The sequence below is a fragment of the Dermacentor albipictus genome, chromosome 1 (assembly GCF_038994185.2).
Source record: "Dermacentor albipictus isolate Rhodes 1998 colony chromosome 1, USDA_Dalb.pri_finalv2, whole genome shotgun sequence".
Lineage (NCBI taxonomy): Eukaryota > Metazoa > Arthropoda > Arachnida > Ixodida > Ixodidae > Dermacentor > Dermacentor albipictus.
The window spans coordinates 87,156,617-87,171,102 of record NC_091821.1 but is presented as its reverse complement, the minus strand read 5'-3'; the positions used below and the strand labels follow the sequence as shown (position 1 = coordinate 87,171,102).

Below are 14,486 nucleotides of genomic sequence, written 5' to 3'. Positions count from 1 at the left end.
TTATTATTTTATGCCGGTGATCCAGATCTGGCGTCGCACCAGAGGTATTTACCACCTCACTAATGTTCACAAGATTGTCAGTGGCAGCGCCATCACCACAGGTTGGCGATTATATGCAACTTATTCGCGTTTGTCTGGACACATGCCTCCAGGCGGGGCTTCGACCGGCGACACTTCGTGCGTCGTGGTGTCCTTTATTCTTTATTGTGTCCATAGGAGCGTCACGCCTAGATAATGGTACACAGTTACTTTATTGTCGTCTCATACCGTCCTACTTAACTTCAACGAAAACACAGGGACGGTTGGCCTGAAATCAAGACGAGCAGTAGTGTCCATAGGTGGTCGTTAGGTAAGGAAGGGAGCTGGTAGACACCCTATCTCTTAGCGTGAATGCCACTTCCCGATCTGTTGCTTGTCAGCCTTCAATGCCGTCACAGCGCTACATTTCATGTGTTTCCGATTGTATTGCATCGATACTGTTACAGTGTTTCCGCAGTCCGCCTCTGCTTAAGATAAGGGGGAAAACAGAGAAGCTTCATTCTCATGTTTCCGCTTCTGCATCAATAACTAGGCATTTCATAGCCTTCCTCAGCAGCTCACGTTGGTCAACGGGCTTCTGCTTGGCCAGGCTGGTGGCATAGATGGAAAGCCACTGATGGCTCATTTGATATTGGCCAACCACAGGAATGCCCTTGGTGTCAAGCACTGAGAGCAGAATTCTCACGGAAGTCCGGGACACAAAGCGGCTGATCAGCAAGGTCAGCATGCAGAAAGAGGGAAATGAGAGCGGTATTACCAAAAGACAAACGAGGAAGGATGATCTTAGAGTCGACGGTCCACCTCAGCTCAAGGTTAATGCCATGGTTACAACAAAACACATAATCATTCGAAGCGTTTGCTACAACATCATCGTTTAAGCGCGAGCACTAAAAGTACGCAATGGTTCAACGGGCAGGCATTGTGGTTCGCGTCACAGTGCAACAAGATCATAGAAGGTAAACGGACCGACCTTTTCAAAGGTCGCTCCACCAACGAAAACTAAATAAGCAACTCGTGAAAGTACACTAGGCATGCGATGTTGCTTTCGGGACATAACGTCTTGATGTCAGTGTCATCACCAATGTGTCATTACTGCAGTCTACTGCATAGTAGGCTGCATTGATGTTTATGATGTGCTGCTGCTGAAAGTTGGGCAGATTTTGCCGAATAAATTTCTGAGATAATTGGCATCTGTTTTTTTATCGTTGCCATATCGCCATGATGATGATGGTAGGTGCTCTTTGTTTGTTTGCTTTTTATTGGCACAGCGTAGGGACAGGGACTCCTTTCTGTGTCTGTGTTTCTGTGTCTGTGTGTCTGTGTTCTGTGTGTAGGGACTCCTTTCTGTGTCTGTGTTTCACTTCGCGCTAGAAGCCAAAAAGGACAGACACTTCAAGAGTCGAAAGAACGCACAAAAGTAATAACTCATTACTTTTACAAAATTCACCGACAGTTACGATACCTCCTAATGCGAAATTTGAGCGCGGCTCTGTACGTGATCTTAGTTCGCGATATACTGGCTGGCACTGACAAGCTGTCTCGTGCGGCACGTTGCAAAATGAGCGAAATGTGGCGCGTCTGCCTCGCTAACCTGGAAATCACGAGAGGCAGCAGCGCATGGGTTACGCGTGGGCGCGATTCACAGCAACCGCCGCAGACAGACCTCCGCTCATGCAGCGCTTCGTTTTCACACAGACGACGCACGCTACTCTGGCACCGTCTCGTAGCCATAGTCGCCACAAAGCCCAGCTTGCGCGGCACTGCGCTTTTCTTCTCACGCTTTCGCCATGCCCTCCTCCTCCGCTTTCCGCCTCATGGTACCGCTGCACCCTCTTCCTCGCTTTCCTCCTCGCGCTCTCTTCGCTATCGCCGTCTTTCATCTCCCGCTGCGCTCCGCGTTCGCTCTCATCCTGCACTGTGCTCGTTCGCTCGGTTACGAGTGATAGCGCCAACGCTGAGGCTCGCCGCAAGGACGGGCGCCTAAGAGCTGCACTCTAAAGGAAAAACAAAAACGACTGGACGACACGATGACTAGGAACTGACAATTTATTATTGTCACTTCATTGTGAACAATTAGGGGTCGCTTATCGCAAGTTATCAGTCAGCGTGTGATCCAGTCGTGTTCGTCTCTCTTAGCCTTTTCTTTTTCGATATAGAATAATATCATGACTTGAGACTTAAGGACTCGCGAATTGATTCAACTTTTTTTTTGGGGGGGGGGGGGCTTTGGTGGCTTCCTTAGCATTGCAGTCTCTAAACAATTTGCTGAATCCGCAGAATACTTGATCAGGGAGTTTGTCATCGCCCCTAGGATTTTGTGAGTGACATGTTATTTATTACATAATCAAACATATACTAACGCCATTACACGATGTAAATATTTCAAAACATTTTGTCCAAATGGGCTAATTAACTGGTGTAATGCAAGTGCTGATGTCTCGCAAGGACAATTGGTAGGAGCGAACAGCTGCTTATTCCATTATCAATGGCGGCTCCCTGCCGGGTGGTGTGTGTGTCCAAAGTCACCACCAAACACGTGGAGACGCCAAAGCGAAGATACTTTTCAAGCTAAGCTTTCTTTGCGAATCCCCCTGTGCCTCTCTTGTGAAACGTGGCTGCCTGCTGCTGCTGCTGCTTGTGCGTTCTCGCCGAATGACTCGCACTTGGCTGTGGTCCGGCGCGCCATCTTGGAGCGATGGCTCCCACTACTTCGCCCGCAGCAGTGGAAGGTAGAGGAGGGAAGCCGGCCTGCGCATCCGGCCAACACCCTCTAGAGAGGTGTTGATTGTCTAGGAGGTGTTGATCCGGCTCGTTGGCCGCTGGTGGAGAGGGAGAGTGGGCCACAATGAGAGGGCGATGACTTCACGCTGCGCATGCGTTGAGCTGCTTGGCAACCGCGTGGACGGTCGCATCTGCGCCTCCAAGGAGAGTTTGGGTAGCCCAAACGAACGGTGCAGAAAGTCAGCTTGTCTCTTTCAACCCCTATAATGCTGTTTGCGTTCAAAGGTGCATTGCATTCTTCGCCAACATGAATGATGCGTTTGGTTTCACTTTGCACTCACATTGAATAAACACAAACACGTGTTTCACCACTCCATATGGATTTACGGAAAGCTTCGCTGTATATAGATTCCAACAGGGCACGTTGGATCTGCTGAATGATTTTTAATCTAATATAGTCGGTGCCACCTAGAAGCATGAACGTCTGACAATGTTGCGTAGTTCTTTTTAATTATGAACTGTGTTTAAGCAGTTAATAATTAAAAAGAACTGCGCAAAATTTTCCACGTCAAAAACCCTCTATTGCAGTGTTTTGCAAATTATATTTATGATTTAAGTCACTCATATTCCGGCCTCATTCGTGACATGACTTATGCGATGTCATTCATGAGGTCTACATGGTCCCACAGGCCTCACGGCCCACTTGTGGCGACTTCAGCCAATTCCTCAAGCTGCAGCGTAAGTGGCTATGTGACACCGAAAGCCGGCACGCCTTTAAGCCTGCGTGAGTGCTGAAACACGCCTTCGATGTCAAGGCTCTCTTATTTCTCTTCAGGTGCATCCCTAGGTTATGGGAATAATCCCTCTCAGTAGCAGTTCCCATGTTTTCGGTCCCATTGTTCGTAATTTTGCACTTGGTAAATGTCCAAGGCCAGAAATGGCCTCGCTAGTAAGAGGAAATTCATCGCTAAGATGGTAAAAGATCCCCCCCCCCCACCTTGCCCCTGCTATGTTTCTCACACCTCGTGATTATTCAGTGGAATGTGGAGTGTTCTCAATTTTTGTCGCTCTTTTATGTAACCTAATTAAAATGGATGACTGTCTGGCAGCCCGCTGCAGAACGATGTTAGCGTCTTAGCAGTATGCGAGCACAGTTTCCTTAATTTGAAATCTAGCTTGTTTGACAAATTTTTTATAGTGCGCGCTGCGAGTTTTCCACGATAAAAAAGTTGCAGCGCTAGACAGATGTCAGGTACCAGGCGCGTAGACAGGTGTAAAAGCTAACTGCACTGTACTCGCACATGTGTCGGTAGATTGTGGCTGTATAGTTTTCATGTAAATTACGTGAACCATGAGGGACACAAAGAGGGAGAAAATGTGCGTCGGGCAACGCCAATGTATCCGCCTAATTCCTAACGCAGTGAAGCGTTTCCATAACAAGGATAAAATTTTGAATTACAGTCACGTTAAATGTCTGGAGGTTCCAAAGCAATTACGGTCGGTAATCACAGGTGCTTGGCGCGTGCATGCCTTTAATAGTCGCAGCAGCGCCTTACATACAAAATGGCCGCCAGTGCAGCGACCTTCCAGTCGCGCCCAAGTGATGCGCCGTTTGAAGCGCGCGCCTCACAGTGCGTATATCCATCGCGAAGGACGTGCGAAGCGAAAAAATAAAAAAGACGGGTCGGTAAGGGAATCGTGCTCCTACGATGGCGGTTTGTTGTGTAGGCGACGGTCACTGAACCGGGCGAATTGTGCGTGTGTTTTTTCTTTCCTTCTTCTTATGCATAAATACTCGAAGGAAAAGGGGCACTGCAGCGAAACTTGGCGCGTGAGAGGCGGTCTGAGGTATGACCGCGCCGCGCCGAGTCTGTGGTGTGTCGAGAAGTTTCAAGCGCGCACGCACCTTTCTTCTCGGGATATCGTCGTACCTACAGACAGAAAAAAAAGAAAGAAACACAGAAATGAAGAAATATCGAAATAGAGAAAGATGTGAGCATGGAGAGCGGCCAGCTAACCACGAAATCACTGCACTGTTGCTTGCTTCATTATTTATTCATCCGCTGCTACGGTCTCAAGAACAAGGCGGCCTTCCTTGAGCTGCACCTTGCGGACGGTACGAGGGAAGTGGGACGACGAAGCCACGTTTCGGCGCATCGCAATGGTGCGCTGGTTAGAGTAGTGCTGATGAACGACTACGCGTCACCTGTGTATATATATATATATATATATATATATATATATATATATATATATATATATATATATATATATATATATATGCTAAAGAATAAGGTTCATGTACTGATTGATGGGGTCTCCACAATGGCTCTAGTCGACACGGGAGCAACTGTCTCGGTCATGAGTGTGGTGTTTAAAGGCCTTCTGGGACGCAAGGTTATGTTTCGTTGGGACCAGTGCACAAGTTTCCGTGGAGTCAGTGGTGAAGCATTATACCCGGTTGGTGTGTGTAACGTGGATGTGTCTTTGGGTGGGAAACTTTTTAATGCAGAGTTTACTGTTCTTCCTCGCTCCTCGCATGACGTGATTCTGGGGATTGACTTTTTGCAGTTGTGTGGTGCGAATGTTGATTGCCGGACGGGAGAACTCAGTGTCGACACCAGTGTTTCACCTGTGCTCTTTGAAGGTGAAGCTTGCCCGGAGAGTGTGCTGTGCGTGTCTGAGGATACAGTTGTGCCCGCCTTATCCGCGATGCGTGTTGCCGTCGCCTGTTCATCTCCGACTCCTATCTCGTTCGATGCTGCAGTGGAACCTGTACATCGGAACTGCCTCAAGAAAAACGTATTAGTTCCGCACTGCGTGGTCTCAGTGACCAATGGATGCGCGGGGCTGTGGGCGCTAAACTGTTCCACTGAAGCGGCAGTGCTACCTCAAGGCCTAAAGATTGCCACGTTTCCGACAGACTCTCCCGTATCGGTGGCAGTACTTGCGGAACTCCCCGATGAAGGAGCAACCAGTGTCTCGAGCTCCGGGAGCTCGAAGATACTTTCCATGATTGATAAGTCACTCAGCGATAATGAGCGTCAAGTTTTGATGGCCCTGCTTACGAAACATACCTCGGTATTCGACTTTGCGCAGCACAATGGACCGCCATCAATTCCTGCGTCCAGAACTCGTCACCGCATCAACACAGGAGCCGCCCAGCCAGTCCGACAAAAACCCTATCGTGTATCCCCATCAGAACGCAAGATAATCAGTGATCAGGTCCAAGAAATGCTATGCAAAGGCGTCATTCGAGAATCATCTAGTCCTTGGGCAGCCCCCGTAATATTGGTGAAGAAGAAAGACGGTACGTGGCGGTTCTGTGTTGATTACCGTCGCCTAAACGCTGTTACTAAGAAAGATGTATATCCGCTCCCCCGAATTGACGACGCCATCGACTGTCTCTTTGCGGCATCTTACTTTTCCTCAATCGATTTACGGTCAGGTTACTGGCAAATTCCTATACACAAGGACGACAGAGAAAAGACAGCATTTGTAACACCCGACGGACTATTCGAGTTTAACGTGATGCCTTTCGGGTTGTGTAACGCGCCCGCAACGTTCGAAAGGTTCATGGACACGATATTACGCGGCTTAAAATGGGAAGTTTGCATGTGCTACTTAGACGATGTTGTGATCTTCGGGCGAACGTTTAGTGAGCACAACAAACGTTTGGATTTGGTCTTGAACTGCTTGGAGAAAGCGGGTCTTGTGCTCAATTAAAAAAAATGCCGTTTTGGGGAACGGCAAACTCTTGTGCTAGGCCATCTGGTCGCTAAAGAAGGCATCCGACCAGATCCGCAAAAGACTGCGGCCGTAGAAGCATTTAGAGTACCCAACTCTGTCAAGCAGTTAAGAAGTTTCTTGGGCTTGTGCTCCTATTTTCGCCGCTTCATTCCCCGGTTTGCTGACATGGCTCATCCCCTTACACGCCTTCTCCAAAAAGGCGTTCCCTTTGAATGGACTGCAGATTGCGACTCATCATTTCGCCAGCTCAAGTTCCTGTTGACATCCCAACCAATTCTTCGCCACTTTGATCCTTCATCACCAACTGAGATTCACACCGATGCCAGTGGCGTAGGCATCGGTGCTGTGCTAGTTCAGCGTGTTGGCGACCGAGAGCACGTGATCTCTTACGCTAGCCGGTCCTTGAGCCGCTCCGAGCGCAACTACACAGTCACCGAACAAGAGTGTCTGGCGGTCATTTTCGCCGTGCAACGGTTTCGTTCGTATCTCTATGGGCACCCCTTCACTGTCGTAACAGATCATCATTCGCTATGCTGGCTTGTGAATCTGCGGGATCCCTCAGGACGACTAGCGCGCTGGGCCCTCCGTCTACAGGAATACGATTTCGTTATTTGCTACAAAAGTGGTCGGCGGCATGCTGACGCTGATTGTCTCTCTCGGATGCCACTTGAAACAACTGAATGTGATGCGGACAATTTTGATGAGTACATCGCTTTTGTGTCCCCGGAATTTCCGGATATGGGTACCGTCATATCCGAGCAGCACAAGGACGAGAGCTTACAACCGCTCTTCGCGGCAGCACAGGAGTCACCTGCGGGCAGTCGCTTTCGCCTACGGGATGGTGGCGCGCTGTATAAGAAGAGCTACTCGACCACCGGTGCACGCTACCTTTTAGTTGTCCCCACGAACCTTCGCCACCAAGTATTACACGCCATGCACGATGACCCAACTTCCGGTCATCTTGGTTCCACACGGACACTCTACCGGGCTCAAGAACGTTTTTACTGGCCTAAGATGCGGAAAGATATCGAACGGTACGTCGCCAGCTGCTCTAAATGCCAGCGCTACAAGCGTCCGCCACAAGCGCCACATGGCCTGCTTCAACCAGTTCCCCCTTCTAGCGTCCCCTTTGAGCAAGTTGGTATAGATCTTCTGGGCCCTTTCCCGCGATCCTCCAAGGGTAATCGTTGGGTTATCGTTTGCGTAGATCACCTTACCCGCTATTGTGAGACCGCCGCATTGCCATCGGCCACAGCTACAGAAGTTTCTATCTTCTTGCTGGCTAACATTATACTCCGACATGGACCTCCTCGCATAGTAATCAGCGATCGTGGGCGACAGTTTACCGCGGACGTGGTTGAAGAAACCCTTCGTCTGTGTTCATGTAGCTTCCGCCATTCTACGCCCTACCATCCACAAACTAATGGTCTGGTCGAGCGCACAAACAGAACGCTTGCCAACATGCTGTCCATGTACGTCGATTCAGCACACAAGAATTGGGACAGTATCTTGCCTTTCATTACCTATGCCTTCAATACCGCGAGACACGAGACCACTGGTTACTCACCATTTTTCCTTCTGTATGCTCGTCCGCCGCGCTACACCCTCGACACAATATTTCCCTACTTCGCTCATGACAACGAATCAATTGATGAGCTCCTATGTCGAGCAGAAGAAGCGCGACGCCTCGCTAGGCTACGCACCATAGCATCGCAGGACCGGTCCAAGATACGCTATGACGGGCGTCACCGCCACGTTTACTTCGATCCTGGTGACCTTGTGTGGCTCTGGACGCCGTTGCGGAAGCGTGGCTTGTGCCAGAAGTTTCTCGCCCACTACGTCGGCCCTTACGTTATTCTGGAGCGCCTCAGCGATGTAAACTACCGCATTGCGCGTCTCACGAGCAGTGGACGACGCTCGGCCAAGGCTGAAGTGACACACGTCGCGCGTCTGAGGCGTTACAATCCGCGAGATGACTGACTCGCCCGGCGGGCTTCGTCTGCCAGCGGGGAAATGTCACAAGCTGTCATGAACCACGCCTGCCGCGCAAACAACCAGATGAAAGAAAGAAGAGAACGACGTGAGCCAAGCTGCCGCGAGACCGCTCTTCAACAACCGCGCCTATCAACCAGATTCATCTGGCTCTGCATTAAAACACCTCGTGTGTAACATTATATATACACACACATATATATATATATATATATATATATATATATATATATATATATGATTAAGAAGTTTGCAGGGACGGCATGGCCACAATTAGTACATGACCGGGTTGTTGGAGAAATATGGGAGAGGCCTTTGCCCTGCAGTGGGCGTAACCAGGCCGATGATGATGATATATATATATATATATATATATATATATATATATATATATATGTGTGTGGAAAGAAGAGAGGGGGAGATCCTCGAGCTCGGGCGGCAGCGCTAACAGCGCAATGCGCTTCGCGAATCGTGAGACTTCCGCGGGAAATGACAGGCGAAATATTTGATGTCACTGTTGTGATAATAATATCTGGCACGTGCCTAAGAGGTAGCGTAGAGGTAGAGGTAAAATGGCGATGTCACTTCCGCATAATACGCAGCAACGTAAATAGAAAGGTGGAAAAACGCAACAAGAGTGAAACGTAGAAAAACTGAAGTAAAAGAAAAACGAGAAAATATGCACCAGCTTGATAGCAAGTGACCATATTCTGAATTCACCACTGTAAATAACGTTATACGAAGACAGTTTATGTTATGTCTATAACGGTGATGTCTTATCATGCCCCGGGAAAGAGTTTCGTAACACTTTTAATAAGTGTATTATTCACAACATTACATCCTTGGAACCCATCAGGGCCCATTTTCACAGCACTTCTCTCGCGTAAATGTCGTTCGAGAGTGGGCATCGCTGCAGCGTTCGTCTTCTCACGCCGGTTGCTATAGTAATTGGCTGTCGCACGAACGCTGACCAATGAGGAATCGCTTTCGCATAAGAGCGTTGCTAAATTAATTACGGCTGTTATAGCAAAATTACGCTAAATGCCACACTCTTGATGAATAATATGTGCTTTTAAAGATGAGGGTCATTAGTCTTATAAAACGAAACTTTGTGAACTGTTCGCGAAAACAAGCGAGGAACATAGTAAAATATTTTGTAACCGCAGTAGATACATGTGCGTCGAAACCACGATGCGGACCTAGGGGCCGAATTCACAAGGCGCTTTTCGTTCTTATGTGTTAGTTGTCATTTGCCCACCACATCCGCTAATTATATGTTCAACATCACGATTGACTGGCACCTGCTCTTACGAACAATTTTAGCATAAGAACATTTTTGTGTATGCGGTCCTAGAACATTCAGGCGTAATCGAAAGGTCACCTGTCGAAACGGTAATTTAGGAATGGACCGTGGATGTTTCAGTAGTAGCTATGCGGCTGGCTCGCGCGGCAAAATTGCTGAAATTAGGTGTCAAGGGCCCGTCAGAAGTAATTCCGTTCGAAAGCCTTTTTCTTCTTTTTTTCTTTTATTGTATACTCATAAAAACACGAGTCGATCTGGAATTAAACGCGAATAAAGCAGCACACTTCAATATGCGAATTCCATTTTATACCACTGTCATGCGGCCATTTTATTGACAATTGAAACCAAACACCACCGAAACCAACGAGCCCCATTGGCTTCCTTCCAATCTCACGCAAAAAGAGCCAGCGAGCCTCACGTATTTCAGTGGTTTTCGGTTATATTGCTCATTGAGAGTGAACGTGTGTTAACCTAATTATGAGGCGAACGGGCGACAAAACAATCGGGCATTACTCATGTTAGAGTATGTTGTCGCCTCGGCACTATCCGTCCGAACGTGAAATACGTCAATTCGCAGACAAGTGAACATCAACACGCGAACTGATGCATCTGTATTTCGTATGCTTGTCCACATTTAGTTCCGGCATGACAGAATGACATGCTCCGGAAAGAAACATTATTGCAGGAACTCTTTTGAACTGACATTGCTCCCTGCAATTATAACGTGACATAACAACTCGCTGGTCTCGTTGTTGTTGTTGACTTGTTGTCTTTTTAACAGCTGCTCGAGTTGGCCTCCTCGTCTTCTTCCATAAAATGTTCGGCCACTGCAAAGGTCCCGAGAGGGAAATTCGCGCAGCTAAATGTGCGCACGTTCGGAATCAAAAGGTTATTAGAAAACCCGTGACACCCTGCGCTTAGTGTTCCTGAGACGACTGCCGCAACAATCGTCGACACGCATTAAGCGGCGACACGCCGGCGAAATTCACAATGGCCACCTGCTCACTTGCCCGTTCCAGACGCTCGAGCTGGACACTTCGCTGGCCTACATGTACTTCCTCAAGTTTCGCATCGGCATCTGCGTCCCCTCCACCTGCAGTCTCGCCGACGTCCGGAGTCTCGGCGGCTACTGTGCGTATACCGCGCTTGTTCCTCGTTCGTACTGTGTTCACGCGCGCGCATCCCTCGGGGCGGAACGCCGACCGTCGGCGGCCGCGACGCTTCCGCCGCTCTCACTCTTCCGTGCTTCTTGTTTGTTTCAGTCGGGAAGCAGATGAAGACCAACGTGACAGTTCCCTGGTGCGAAGTGAAGCAGAAAGTCGTACTTCCCGATTACTACGTCGCCATCCTGTGAGACCACTACCGCGCGCTTTTCTTTTTTTTTTCTGCTCTGTTTCTGCAATTCGCCAAAGTTTTCATTTTTCCTTCTTTCTTTTTTCTTTTTTGAGTACCAGAATGCTCTGCCTCCCTGCACTTGTGCACGCAAATTTCCCATTCAATGGTGGTCTGCCCGGCAGACAAGAAAGACAATGTAGACACAATAAGGAAAGAAACTAACTTGCACGGCGCACCATCGCTAAAGCTGAGAGGTCAATGGCAGATGGGTGGATTCGGTGATATGTAACAGGTGCTCGAGTTGCCGAAGTACAGGCAGCGGAAACTTTTCGTTCATATGGAGCGGTAGTGTCGAAGGAGGAGGAAATCTGTGACTGGCTTATGGGGGAAATGGTTCAGGCGTGAATTGTAAACTACGCCGGTTAAATCGAGTTCGCTCGATGGTGCACGAGATGAGACGAAATGAAACAGCGTATGCGATGACGCCCTACAAATTATGGCGTTACTAGTAACCTGTGGCTTCTTTAAATTGAATTGTGGCGTTTTACGTGCCAAAACCACGATCTGATTATGAGCAAAAATAACGTACAGCGCGAAGGACAAGGACTGCGAAGACGACATACACAGCGCTGACTTCCAACAATATTTAATTGCGTTGCCACATCGTGTGTGTATATACAAGAAAGGGCATGCGCAGAAAATGAAAGGCAGTCACATGGGGTGTTCGAACAGCAAGTCACTGAACTAAGAGCATGGTCACCAGAAGAATATAAAAATAAAAAAAAAACATTACGATTTCTATTTGTTTAGATACGTGACTTCACCAGGGGTCAGCGCGATAGAGGGGGCACTAACGCAAATACTACCAAGTTTTCTGATGAAATCAGCTTACACAAGTGTGGAAGCTGATGTCATCAGATCGCTAAAGTCGTGCTCACAGGGCTGGTCTCTAAAGTGTACGATTCAGTGCTTTGGTGTGTGGTAATCAGAGATTTATAATTAATTCTAATTATTCCAGACACTTCAATAACTCCACTTGTAACTAAACTTATGCTCTGATATCATATGTAAAACAAAATCCATGAATTTTGTACTCTACTATATTTTCTGATTTATTTTGAATTTCATGCCCGGTCGTCTCAGTGACTTCTAATTAATTCTAATTATTACAGACACTTCAGTAACTCAACTTGTAACTAATCTTATGCTCTGATATCATATCAATAAGGAAATCCATGAGTTTTGTGCGTACTAGCTTTTTCTGAATTTCTTTTTCTGATTTACTTTGAATTTCGTGCCCGGTCGGCTCAGGAGGTGAGTCGGGAGTGCTGCTCAAGAAACAAGAGTGTCACCCGATGCTCGTGGCCCTAGAAACTAGAGATATTGTGCATAGTTTTATTTGTATTGTTCATTGCCACTCCCATATGTGCTGCAGGCGCCTGTGTTGCTCTGAAGACATGCCTGCGCAGTGAAGTTCCAGCAACTGGTCTACCTAAACATCAGCTATGAGATGCCTCTAAGCATAATTTGGCGCACAAAACCATTAACTATATCACTAGAAGGCCTTTTCAATCAATCTCATCCGCTGTGTAGCACATAATTAAGCAGGTGCGGCCACATCGCTGACAAATATTAAATTATGCTCACAAGTTTAGTCCATTTGGGTTGAATTTACCCGAAATGACACCACTCCGTACACCACAGCTGTGACGCTCTAACAACAACAAAATTATTCATTTTTGCGAGTCATGTTCAGAATTGCTGTCCTTGTGATGGGTAATAGAAGGACACTTTGAGAGCGCAACACACCTCACAGCTAGAGAATTTCACTGTCACGAACTGAACCTCTGGTGCCTTCATTACTGAGAGCACGCTTATTCCATGCACCGTGTTGTAGCATGCAGGACGTCATTTGGTATTTTCACAGGGCAATTTTCGGCGGCGGTATCCTTATTGTCATCGCTGGCACGTTGCTTGAAACTATACCCAAAGTGAGAAGAGTCATAACACGTACGCCAGAGCCACTGAAGGAGCCGGAGAAAAGTAAGTGCAGTCAAATATCATCATGAGCTTTTGGTCTGTTCAGGCAGCACAGCTTGCCTCAGGCAGCACAGCATGCCAAATTAAGAGTCACGCGTAAAGAAAGCGGGACTGTGATTTTTTTGTATATGTATATAACCATATAAAGCCAACAGACAATGAAGCCAAAGAAGCATAGGGAGAATTAGTTGTGGCTGAAATTAAAATGCAGAAAATAACAAAGGAAAAAAAGGGGGGGGGGACATGAATGTGGACGAAAATATATTTTGCTGCCGGCAGAAGCCGAACGCATAACCGTCGCATGATGCGCTCGTTGCAATGCCAATTGTGCTACGGCGACGGCCATCAATCCGTCCACTAACTTGAGTATTGATGCTTACTAGATTTAGCCGAGGGAGTGTTAGCGAGCGCCACTCAGAGTCATGGTTGGCGGATGTAGACCATCCTTTTTTTTATGCGAAGCATATTACGAGAGCTCAACCCAGCTCCTCAGGCGCGGCGGTGTCGCCTTGAAACCACGTGACACCGTGACGTCACGACAGAGGAGAAGTGGCTTTGGCTCAACTCTTGCAAGACGGCCTGGGTGGGAATCGAACCAGGGTCTCCGGAGTGTGGGACGGAGACGCTACCACTGAGCCACGAGTACGATGCTTCAAAGCGGTACAAAAGCGCCTCTAGTGAATGCGGTGTTGCCTTAGAAACGAGCTGTTTCTAAGGCGTGCGTCTCTTGCTCAGGCGCACATTTCGTTGCCGCGCCGAACGCTGCTTTGCTCGATGCTCACGGCGTCCAATGCGGGGCGCGTAGTCGCTGCCCTGTAGCCCATTGTCTTACACCCCTTGGCGGGTCGACGGGAACGCTGTCGCGTTCCACTCTTGAAGGCGAAGCAGTAATGCATGAGTTGTTTCTTCGTCTAGCCGAACCAAATATAGCCAAGCAACAGCAGTTCACCAGGCTAAACAGTGGTTCAACAACTAAAATAAAGGCTAGTATGCTTCGCATCCTGGGCTTAACCTTACCTAAGCCACAGCCATTTTTTTTTTGCTCGACGGCGTCACGTAACACATGAACTTAGGAGAGCAAACACGTGGCTAATAATCCCTCGTAGGCTACCTAACGACATGAAGTCTGCCAGATTCGAGACCCTCGCTATCAATAAACAAGAGAGGAGGAAGAAAACCAAGGAGGTCGATTTTTGTAAGTCATCATCATATAAAACGAACAGACAATGAAGCCAAGGAAAGCATCGGGGGAAGTAGCTGCGGTTGAACTTGATATGTAGAAAAAAATAAAGGGGGAAATGAAAGT

The 14,486-nt window shown here is 47.9% G+C and overlaps 1 protein-coding gene across 1 annotated transcript in view; it reads left to right on the top strand.

Annotated features, from left to right (window-relative positions):
* The window catches only part of LOC135897829 (nose resistant to fluoxetine protein 6-like), a 198,258-nt gene that overhangs the window by 140,652 nt on the left and 43,120 nt on the right, over positions 1 to 14,486 (top strand). Inside the window, exons 3-5 of the mRNA XM_065426538.2 lie at positions 10,825 to 10,936; positions 11,068 to 11,155; positions 13,068 to 13,183. Of these exons, the coding sequence (XP_065282610.2) occupies positions 10,825 to 10,936; positions 11,068 to 11,155; positions 13,068 to 13,183 (316 nt within the window). The remainder of the gene's footprint in view (positions 1 to 10,824; positions 10,937 to 11,067; positions 11,156 to 13,067; positions 13,184 to 14,486) is intronic.